Raw genomic sequence first — 12,426 nt, 5'->3', positions numbered from 1 at the left:
GGAAAAGTGGCTGAGTTGCCCATAGCAACCAATCAGATCGCTTCTTTCATTTTTCACAGGCCTTTTCAAAAATGAAAGAAGCGATCTGATTGGTTGCTATGGGCAACTCGGCAACATTTCGTCTGGACAGGTTTTGATAAATCTTCCCCTAAGTATTCCGGCAAACCCAGATTCATCCATCTGCCTGCCAGATATGAAAGAAATATGATTCTTCATTCCAAAGAACACGTCTCAATATTAATAGGTCCTATGGTGGCATGCTGCATACCACTCCATCCGCTTGGCATTGAGAATTGGGATCTTAGGCTTAGGTGCAGCTGCTTGACCTTGTGCTGATGTTACTTGCAGAGGCAGTGTAGACCTCATATATATATATATATATATATATATATATATATATATATATATATATATATCTCATGTATGGACCCCATTTTTTTTGTCTGGAGACCCACAATTATAATCTTCAAATAAACTCAATATATTTAGTTCTACTTCGTTTAATGGTCCAGTATTACATAGATTTCTTTCCTCCAGCACAAGACATTCATTTATCAGAATGCTACATATTAAGGTTTAAGGAGGCAGCAAAATTCTGCAGCGCGTATTACGAGAAGAAAATGTGTTATTGTTTCATAAAATTTTATTAACTTAAACATTTTCAGGCCTGGCAATAATGGGTCACATAAAGCAAAGTATTTCACCAAAGTCAACTTTTAATTCACTTAGTTCTGGTAGCAGAGAGGTTAAGTAAATGGTGGTGTATATTAATATGTATACATATACTGCACATTGATAAACATGGACGGGGATGTTCACATTCAGAATTTTAGGATTTGCAATAACTGAGTTGCATAAAACATATTTTAAGCAGCTCTTTAATGGAATGAATGTTTTAGTACTATTAGTTTTAGTATGAAGAAAAATATATTCATTTTTCAGTAAAAGGAATTGCAGAGACTTAGAATATTGCTGCTTTCTTTCAAAACCAGCGCCACACCTTCCACTGGTTAGCTTTAGTATTGCAGCTCAGGTTGCCCCATTAAAAGGGGAACTCCAGTGGAAATTTTTTTTTTTAATCAACTGGTGCCTGAAAGTTAAACAGATTTATAAATTACCGTATATACTCGAGTATAAGCAGAGTTTTTCAGCACGATTTTTCATGCTGAAAACGCCCCCCTCGGCTTATACTCGAGTGAACTCAACGCCTGTCAATCCCTTCTCAGTGGTCTTCAACCTGCAGACCTCCAGATGTTGCTAAACTACAACTCCAAGCATGCCCAGACAGCCATCGGCTGTCCGGGCATGCTGGGTGTTGTAGTTTTGAAACCTCTGGAGGTCCGCAGGTTGAAGACCACTGCGGCCTTCGTCATCATCCCCCTTCCCCCCCCTGGGGCCCTTTTGTTTTGTACTCACCTCCCCTCGGTGGGAAGTTCGGGTGAGCTGGTCCGGGCCATCTATGCTGCAGGGACCGTCCGGGGGGGATGGTTAGTCGTTGTGGGCTGTCCATTTTTACCGGGGGGGGGTCCCTCTCCTCCGCGTCCGGGCCCGGCCCCGGACTATTGATGTTGCCTTAACGACGACGTACAGGGACGTTGCACATGAACGTCCCTGTGCGTGGTCGTCAAGGCAACGTCACTAGTCCGGGGCAGGCGCGGAGAAGAGGGCCCCCCTGGTGAAAATGTACAGCCCGCAACGACTAACCATCCCCACCGGACAGTCCCTGCAGCATAGATGGCCCGGAACAGCTCACCCGAACTTCCCGCCGAGGGGAGGTGAGTACAAAACAAAAGGGGGGGGGGGGCGGCTGGATGATGACTAAGACCGCAGTGGTCTTCAACCTGCGGACCTCCAGAGGTTTCAAAACTACAACGCCCAGCATGCCCGGACAGCATAGTTTTGAAACCTCTGGAGGTCCGCAGGTTGAAGACCACTGCGGCCTTAGTCATCATCCAGCCCCCCCCCCCCTTTTGTCACTGATGAGGGGGGGGGGGAATGATGACGGGTGTCTGGATGATTACATGGGGGGGGATAATGTATTTCCCACCCTAGGCTTATAGTCGAGTCAATAACTTTTCCTGGGTTTTTGGGGTGAAATTAGGGGCATCGGCTTATATTCGGGTTGGCTTATACTCGAGTATATACGGTACTTCTATTTAAAAATCTTAATCCTACTAGTACTTACCAGCTGCTGTATACTCCAAACCTTACTGCGCACACAGGGCAGCTGCTGGGTAGCCCTGTGTGTCTGCTCGTAGGAGAATAGGCAGCATATTTCCCATTGTGCAGAGGATTTCGCACTACCCTTAGTCAGGTTTTTTTTTTTTTTTAATCTCCACCTTTGTCCACACTTTGCATTAAGAATAAGTTGTTTGTTTCAGAAGTCCTGTGATCCTTTATAATCCCTGACTTATAATAGTTGTCTGTAAGTCTGTACTTCTGTTTGTAGGAACATTATAACTCCATTATAAGTCAGTCAACATTAATAAAGGAGGGAGAATGAGAGTTGGTAGATGAATGTTCCGATGTTGTGTGTTTGGTGGCGCTCTTATTTCCTTTAGTGTATAAACACAGCTAATAAAGAGTACATGCATTCAGATAACCGGCTTCATACATCCAGCCTTTCCTCCATGGAATTCCTCATCTGTAGTCATTTCCTCCAGAGTCTCCTCGTCCCCTGACCACTAGTTTGTTCATGCAAATCATCCCTTTATTGGTTCGAGCTGTTGGTAAACGCAGGACGATGCCAGAAATGTAGACTTGTTAAGCTTGGTTAGCGGACGAGAGCATTGATATAAAGGACATATACAGCTCATTACCTTGTGGTCTCTTCTGTTTCTGCTTGTGCATTCAACATAATTGACTTTAAACATAGAGGGGGGAAAATGTAACATGTGAACACTGGTATATGGAGTTTGCTGTAATGAAAGGCAGGAAGCTGGAAGCGGTTTGGCTGGCAGTGCCCCAAATCCTGCAGAATATATACTGTGTTCTGAGATGCCCTCTGCTTAGGCTGCCTGAAATGCGGGGCACTTAACAACAGGGCAGCCAGTCAGTTAGTCAGTCAGCTGAAGGATTGTTAACAAGGTATTAGCAAGTTTTGTGTCCTACTGGGGGGCATGTTTTTATTTAAAGGGGTATTCCAGGCAAAACCTTTTTTTATATATATATCAACTGGCTCCGGAAAGTTAAACAGATTTGTAAATTACTTCTATTAAAAATTTTTAATCCTTCCAATAGTTATTAGCTTCTGAAGTTTTCTGTCTAACTGCTCAATGATGATGTCACGTCCCGGGAGCTGTGCATGATGGGAGAATATCCCCATAGGAACTGCACAGCTCCCGGGACGTGAGTCATCAGAGAGCAGTGAGACAGAAAACAACAACTCAACTTCAAAAGCTAATAACTATTGGAAGGATTAAGATTTTTTTATAGAAGTAATTTACAAATCTGTTTAACTTTCCGGAGCCAGTTGATATATAAAAAAAAGTTTGGGCCTGAAATACCCCTTTAATAAATGTAAAGATGCTGATGCCAAAATGAAAATAAAAAAAAAATGCCTTTGGTTCTTAAGCCCCAAAATAACAAATTTCTGCAGGAGTTCTAAGAGGTACTTTTTTAATATGCTCAGTGATGTATGAAGACATAAATGGCCACTGTCAATTAAAAACAAAAGAAAAAGAAAGAACGGTTGACATGTCCTAGAGACCCCCTGATGAAGGATCTCCAAAACGCGTGTTGGGGTGTGCCCTTGTCCCTTAGAGTCCAGTTATGTTTGTATTATTAACGATCATTTTCATGTTATTTTGTACTTCTGATATATATCACCCATGTGCATAGCATGGTCTGATTTTGAAGTTTCTTTTATTGCATTAGCAGCAAGTCACTATTCACTAAGTTTCTAGCCATCTAGTCACTAGCCAATTAGGGCAGGTATTAGTACAATCATTTAGATACATATTTGTATCCTACCTTTGTTTGTGTATCTTTGCTACCGATTTGATATAATTCGAACTAACTACCCTTATTTATATACTCCGCACCTGTTAAAGTGGTACTCCGTCAAAAAACATCTTATTCCCTATACAAAGAATAGGGGATAAGATGTCTGATCGCTGGGGACCCCCACGATCTCCCCTATCCTTTGGATAGGGGATAAGATGTTTTTTGACGGAGTACCATACTACTATTGGGTTCTGTTATTGGTTTTCCTTCTTTGTGATCTATCAATTAAGTTTTTTAGGGTATGATCACACATTGTGTATATGCAGCGTATGTCACGCTGTGCAAAATCTGCTGCTCATCGATAAATACACTGTATTCTCCTATGAGCAAACACACAGGGCTTCCCTGTGTGAGGTCTTGAGGCGGGCCCGCGTGTAACAATCACATTGATGTGCCAACCCCGCCTCCAAACCTTACTGCCCACACAGGGCTGCTGTGGGGAAGCAATGTGTGACCTTATCCTTAATATGTTTTGTATGAAATACCTCTAAATAAAGGATACATACTTTTACTAACTTTTGGATTTCTTTTTTGGGCTGGTGTTTTTGTATAGTTAATACGTGTCCAAAGACAAAAAAAAGTTTCGATTGATCGGGGTCTTGGTGCTCAGACCCCCACCAGTTGTTAGATGGAGCCAGAAGCAAAGCATTTTATTCCATGGCTCACTACGTTGTAGTGCTGGGTGGTATACTAGTTCATACCGAATACCAGTGTTTTTTGTTTTTTTTAAGGATATGAATTCATATACCGCAATACCGATGAGTGTATACCCTGTTGGGGATGGAGGGCGTACTTGTATGCCCACCGCCTGCGTCCTTCCTATAACGCGGGGCCACACTGTTGCCCCGCATCATAGCAGATTGGGCCCGGCACCTAGCAATGACCATGAACCGTGGCTAATAGTGTGCGGCACCAGTCGCGGTGCCGCGCACTATTAACCCTTTAGACGCTGCGTTCAAAGTTGATGGCCGCGTCTAAAGTGAAAGCTAATCAGTGCCGGTTAGCTCAATGGCTGTTCGAAATCGAGGCGTCCCGAGCAGCTGGAGGACACGAGGAGGGTCCCCTACCTTCCTCCTGCGTGTCCGATCGCCATGCCTGAGATCCAGGCATGAGCAGTCAAGCGACAGAATCATTGATCAATGGTATCCTATGGGATAACAATGATCAGTGTAAAAGATCAGTGTATGCAATGTTATAGTCCCCTATGGGGGCTATAACATTGCAAAAAAAAAAGTGGGGGGAAAAAAGTTTATAAAAATCATTTAACCCCTTCCCTAATAAAAGTCAGAATCACCCCCTTTTCCCATTTTAAAATTGAAATTAAAATTAAATAAAAAATTCCTATTTAAAAAAATATACCATTAAATACAGTGAAACCGCCATCATTTAGAAAAATACCATGATATACAATTTTCGTCATACCGCCCAGCCCAGCACTACTACATTGTAAATGTATGGAGGCTGTCACCTGCAATAAGACAGAGATAGCTTAGCCAAGCACTTCTCCTCATGGCTTTATCTAACATCTCTATCGGTAGAGGTCCAAACCTCTAGCCCGGATAATAACATTTGACCTTTCTCTTATGATATCGTTTTCTTTATTCTGAAGGAGAGCTGTTTTGTATCCTGATGGAATTGTTCCTCATAACTTCTTTCTTTTGTATCTTTTCACAGGAAGAAGATTTTGAAGAAATGATCAGGTCGGCACAAATCATGGAATCTCAATACGGTCACTACTTTGACAAAGTTATCATCAATGACGACCTCAACACAGCGTACAATGAACTGAAATCCACTCTCGACAGGTTGGAGACAGACAGCTGCTGGGTACCAGTGAGCTGGCTCCATTCCTGAACACCCCCTCCCCCTGCATATGGCACAAATACTTTTTATTTTATGTTATTTTTTTATTACTCGTCCTATGGTGAGTTTTTACATCCGCTCTAGTTGAATTCATTTTAAACTCTTATTGTTTATTGTTCTCACAGACTGCCTACAATGTGTCAGATTCCAGAGCAGCTTGTTTTTATTTTATGTATGTGAAGATGGGGGTCTAGCAAGTGCAGAAAGTACCGGCCGGTATGGCGCATGGTTACAATGGAGCTCGTGTAGTGATGATGTCATTTCGGAACCATTGAGTGTCAGTAGTGGCAGCCATTATATCAGGCCGCTTGGGTCACACTATGCCGGATGGTCCGGATAATAATCACAAAGAGACAGCATTCGGCACAGCCGGGGAGGAGAAGCATTCACTGTTTTATTATCCCTTCTGGTGTGTAACGGCATGCATAAAACCCAAGCTCTTCTGTGGTGCTCAACTCGGAGAGCAAAGTCTGTACACAGTCCAATAAAACTAATAGAAAATGAAGCTGCACTCACCGGATCTGTTGCAGAGCGTTTTTTTTTTTTTTTTTCTTTCTTCAGTATAGTGTCAGTACAGGGATCCGGTGAGTGCCACTTTATTTTCTATTTGTGTCATTGATGACTATATTGAGGTTTGCTGAAATAAATTTAAAAATAGTTGTTCAGGATTAGAAAAAAATGCTGCTTTTTTCCCAAAAAATGCATTTTACCTGTCATCAGGTCGTGTCTGGGGAATGAGACTCAGTTGCAATACCACAGACAACCTGTGGACAGGTGTGGCACTTTTTTTGGGAAGAAAATAATTTACTCTTTAGGGACAGTTAGTTATCATACACTGGAAAGGACAAGGTTCTTGAGAAAGGTCCTGTATATATAACGTCTATGATCATTTGCACTGCCAACAGTATGGTTTCTCATTTATTTATGCATCGTTGTATTTTGTTCGGAGCACAATGATTATAGCTTGCAGACTGGAATTCTGGGTTCTCACTTTGCAATTTGTTTATAGTTTACAAAACAACGTCGCCAGTTGACTATTTAAAAGTTTTAATGTTTTTAAATGTTTTAAAGGAGTCTTTCTTGTTTTTAGACGAATTGGTGAAGCACCTACAGGTCAGGGCTGTATACCTCCTTTATATAGGCTGGATTATGAGAAGAACAATGTGACTGGTTCTTATAGGGTGGGTAATCCGCTTTTCCATGCACTGGTTTTATGAAACCCTAGGTGTTATGAAACACTAGATGTCTTCCCAGTTGAAGTACACCTCTGCTGCCCAGCATATCCTGTACCAAACAGCTTGTTGTAGGAATCGGTCTGGCCTACTACAAGATCTTCCAGTGGGCTTACGGGAATTGTCCTGGTTAGTGTTATGCAAATTTACAGCAAATTTAGCAAAACCTAATGGCTCTGCTTTTGGTTGCGTTAGTCTCCTTAAAGGTTTCTCCGGGATATAAAAATGTATCACCTATCCTAAGGACCGATGGGATCCCCACAATCTGCCTCACGGCGCTCCAGCTCTCTACATGAAAAGAGCCGTGTCATCCACACTCCCAGCAGATTGAAAGGACCGTGGTGCTTGTGCGAGTGCTGCAGCCTCTTTTGTACTTTATTTAATAGATAAACAATACAGACAGGTTAAAAAGCAAAAGGCATAGACAGAGTGGGATATGGGGTGGGGGGGGGGGACAAAATGAAGGAAGCAGTGTATATAGGGGCAAGAACCTGATGTAAAAAAAAAATATATATATATATATATATATCTTAGTGCACATATACATTTTTACACCAGGTTCTTGCCCCCATATACACTGCTTCGTTTTGTTCCCCCCCTCCCCATATCCCACTCTTTCTGTCTGTGTCTTATGGATTTTAACCTTTCTGTATAGTTTATCTATTAAATAAAGTACAAATATTTTATTCTATGATCCCTTTTGTGTGGTTTCCGGTTCTAGTAGGGTATTTAGTTTGTGTTTGGTACCACTGGACCTCTTTATTTGTCTATTGACTCTTCATGTATGCCCCCTTTCTGTGGTAACTAATGTTGATTGATGGCCAAACCTGAGAATAGGTCATCAGTTTTGTTATAGATGTAGTGCAGGCTTCAGCATCACTTCCGCTGGTGGGTCCATGTAAATCCAGTCCTACACTGAAGCTATACAACAAGAGTGTCCAGCCTGCGGCCTCCAGCTGTTGCAAAACTACAATATGCTGGGAGTTGTAGTTTTGCAACAGCTGAAGGGCCGTAGGTTGGGCACCACAGCCATATGACCATGACTTTAAGGGACTACTGATATCATTGCTCATGTAACACTGGGATGAATGCTATGGGGCTGTATTCGGTATGGGTGGGATACATTAGTCCCCTTTTTCTTGTATATTTATATGTACGGTATTTTACACATTGATAACTGGAGTTAAGGGACATTATTAAGTCTGTGAACACAACAGAACATTGACCCGATCACTGCCCAGATCACATATCTCACTATGATGGTTATTTGCACAACAATAAATACAATGAAGTATATAATATTCTATTTTATTAGACACAGTAAATAAAAAAAAAATAGGAAATATGACATGGTATCTGTACGGGTTCAACTCTACTACAGCCAGGTATGTTGGATTAGAAGTAGGCCTCATGATAATAGACTGGACAGGTTTCCCAGATCAACCAGTTTAGTTGAGAATATTTTACAGCCCTTATTTCTCAAACTGAGAATACCGTTGCCCTTAGAAACTGTAGGTTTTTTTTTGTGTTTTTTTTTTTGGGGGGGGGGGGGGGGGTAATAAAAAGGTATTCTGTGGTTGGTTTCTATGTGCAACATAGACAGTGTTCAGAAAACTAAGGCCCTGTTCACACTATGGGCACATTCCACTTCTCCTTCGGAATCAGCACTTAATATCCGTGGCAGAGAAGCGCCATTCCATTCAGTACGGCGCAGTTCTCGGACTTCTCCAGCATGTGTCCAGAACATTGTTCAGTCTTCTGGCAGAATCCAATTCTGTGCCTGATCTTCTCTGCGGAACTTCTGTAGTGTGCACTGAGCAGCAGAATCCCATTCAGATCATCCGCACGGAAATTCCGTAGTGTGAATGAGACCTAAGTGTTTCTTTAAGACAATAGGCCCTTATTTGTAAAAAAATTGTCTAAAGCAAAGACTGTGTGTGTTGTCTATAGCAACCGATCAGAGCTCAGCACATCTGACCTGTTGCCCACAGCAACCTATCACATTACAGCTTTCACTTTTACACACCTCAAAGTTGAGGTCTCATTGGTTGCTATGGAAATGAACAGTTTTCCTGTCTGACCGTTTTGACAGATGAGGCCCAGTTGTCTCATAAAAAGAAAACAAATCCCCATAGCAACCAATCAAATTCCAGCAATTTAACAATTTGCCTCAATATTCCTCAGTGACCGTATGGCCCTCATTTCCTTTCGCATTTCCCTATAAATTGTAGTGACAAAAAAGGTATGAAGAAATGCACTTCAATCTATCTAACCTTGTGCACCAAACATGCTACAAAATTAGCTTTTTTTATTTCCCAAAAAACTTGTCACTTTCAACTATTGAATATCGGAAATGTGGGCGTGGCTTTTTACTTTTTTTTAACAATTCGAGTGATTTATTATATTTTTCACCCTGTGTTTGGCATCTTTTCCCCTGTGATCTTACACTTCTAAAAGAGAAGTCAAAGTAATTGAAAACCTCTTTGTTTGCTCATTTGGGGGCACTTTGGCGCATATCCAAAAAGTTCCTGACATCCGAAAAATCACGTTCAAGAATATGAGTGAGAACACCCTAAAAATGTAATATAGGGGCCTCCATATGCTGCTTAGCAATACAAGATGGCTGCTTAGCTCAACACTTTGGGGGGGGGGGGATTTATAAAGCTTCCTTGGAGTTAGTTCATACTACGGAAACTCAATGTGGAGCTGCGATCTTCTTTCATGTAAGGCTGCATTCACACCACGTTTTTGCAATACCGTTCACATATCAGGTTTTTGATGAAAAACGGATTCCTCAAAACCGGACTAAACTGTATCAAAACGTGTGTACAAATTTTAACCAGTATACGGTTAAATAAATGATGTCCGGTTGCATCTGTTTTTTAAGAAAAAAACTTATAAGTTTTTAACTTTTCACTCCATTATGAATAAAGTTTCAATTGTCTGATTGAAATTCCAAGAAAAAAAACTATGCAAAGCCAAAAACCATATGGTGAAAACCGGATGGAACCGGACACACATACGGCTCTGTACGGTTCCTATTGACTCCCATGTTAAAAAAAAAAAAGTATACAGTTTAATACAGTTTTTCACCCGGACCAAAAACCGTAGTAGGCTACGGTTTTGGGTACGAGAAAAAAACTGACAAAACCTTACAGGATGCAAAACGGACACGACCTGATGCATCTTTTGTCATACGGTTTTCAATGGAGAGTCAATGCATACGGTTTTCAATACGGTTCCGTACGGTTTTCACATTGAAAACGTATACGGGAACTGTACTGCAAAAACATGGTGTGAATGCCCCCTTAAATGGAGCAGAAATTATCTGAAATCAGCGCCCGGAGGAGATTAGCGGCAGTGATTGACAGCTGGCTGCGTGCAGCGCTAAATTAAAATCTTGCGGCGATTTCGGAATCTATTTCCACTTCGAAAGTTCAGTCACGGAACTTCCAACCTGTGAGCAGAGCAGTGGAGCTCTGTGGAAAATCCTTGCGGACTCTACATAGTGTGAACTATGATTCTCTTTTGTTGCCCTTATCAACCAATCAGAGCTCTGCTTTCATTTCATATTGCTTTAGTAAACTGAGCTGTGATTGGTTGCCATGGGCAACAAAGGGAATCTTACTGTAATACTGCTAATAAGTCTCACTTTTATGTATTTTTAAAGCATTTCTAACTAGATCCCTATAGTACAACGAAACTTTAGACCACCTTATTTAAAATACAGAGTATATATATATATATATATATATATAAATATATATATATATATACTGTAATATAACATAATAACTGGAGCTTCATATAAGATAGTGGTCTCAAATTGTGGCCCTCCAGATGTTGCAAAACTTCAACTCCCAGCATGCCCGGACAGCCGTTGGCTGTCCGGGCATGCTGGGAGTTGAAGTTTTGCAACATCTGGAGGGCCACCGTTCGAGACCACTGATCTAAGACGTCCACACGTATTTACACATCACTGCGGTGAGCCCACACGTTAGTATCCTTTCCGCAGATGTCAGCGATTATCATCACACATGGTACTACTGATGCTCTGTGACACATGTGTATAGAAGGGAATCAGGAAAATCATTTTACAAGCAAATCTCCCTGTGTTACTATCAAATATCAGACGATTAAACAGACATTGACTGCTCGCGGTAGGGAATCGGGTATAAAGGCGGAAGCTTACAAAGGGGACATATAAGGGATATATATTCTCATTACATTCCATGTAAATAGGCGCTGTCTGGGGGCCTCGGCTCCGATGTGCTGAAGTCTGCTCAGTCATAGGGTAGTGCTGCGCTATTCAGCGCTGGGACTTTACATTTGACTTTTATTAAAGGTTTTGGGTGGTTGTTTATGTGGCAAAATTCTCCCATTAATGTAAACGGGGAAGGGATTTCAGGTGTAAAGAGAACCAGTCATCACTGTCATGCTGCCTGAACCACAAGTCATCAGGGCAGTACCCAGCGGCTATTACATGTCCCTCAAGCCTTTATTGATATACCTTCCCCTATAGCCAAACAGGGAGCGTTCTATGAATCGAGGCTGGTGGGGCGCAAGAAGTCTTTACTGGGTACAACCACTGGGTTGTGGTTCGGGCAGCATAAAATTGATAACAGGCAGGGATGTAGCTATAGAGGTAGCAGTTGCATCAGGGCCCTGGTGCCTAAGTGGGCCCAAAGCACATTTTCCCCATTAGAGACCAGTAATATAATTGGCATAGGGGGCCCTCTTGCAGATTTTGCATGGGGGCCCTGAAGCTCCAAGCTACGCCTCTGATAACGGGTTTTCTTAAAAATTTTTACATTGAGTCGGATTTGTATTTTAAGCAATTTCTTACCTAATATAAATATATATATATATACATCTGTTCCGTTCAGGTTTGACATGTTGAACAGAAAGGGTAGAAGAGAAGTTAAAGTGTGGATAAGGACATTGTGGCAGTCCCCGCTCTCTACATTTACAGAATACAGGCTGCCATCTTCTGCATATAACGCTCAGCAGGCAGCATCTGGGAATTTGGTGGGACCCCCCGCGATCTCCTACCCAGCACCCCTGCTCTTCTCAAACATGGAGCAACCACCGCCCCATGCACAGAGAGCGATGTCAACACTCCCCCTCCATGCATCTCTATGGGAGAGCCGGAGATACAGGAGTACAGCGCTCATGTATTTCCTGCCTCTCTCATAGACCGTGCATGGAGGCGAGTTTGTCGAACCACCGCCACAAATCTTCAGAACATCTGGACACCAGGAGATCTCACGGGGTTCCAGTAGTTGGACCCCCTGCGATCAGACATTTATCTCCTATCCTGTGGATA

The 12,426-nt window shown here is 42.1% G+C and overlaps 1 protein-coding gene across 11 annotated transcripts in view; it reads left to right on the top strand.

Annotated features, from left to right (window-relative positions):
* Window positions 1-7,508, top strand: part of MPP7 (MAGUK p55 scaffold protein 7) — a 413,461-nt gene extending 405,953 nt beyond the window's left edge. For all 11 annotated transcript variants that reach the window (XM_056519406.1, XM_056519411.1, XM_056519401.1 and 8 more), the window contains one exon: window positions 5,680-7,508. In XM_056519406.1, coding sequence (XP_056375381.1) covers window positions 5,680-5,859 — 180 coding nt within the window. In that variant the 3' untranslated portion in view covers window positions 5,860-7,508. The remainder of the gene's footprint in view (window positions 1-5,679) is intronic.
* Window positions 7,509-12,426: the final 4,918 nt, after the last annotated feature.

Source organism: Hyla sarda, chromosome 5 (genome assembly GCF_029499605.1).
Source record: "Hyla sarda isolate aHylSar1 chromosome 5, aHylSar1.hap1, whole genome shotgun sequence".
Lineage (NCBI taxonomy): Eukaryota > Metazoa > Chordata > Amphibia > Anura > Hylidae > Hyla > Hyla sarda.
This window is presented reverse-complemented; position numbering and strand designations above follow the sequence as displayed.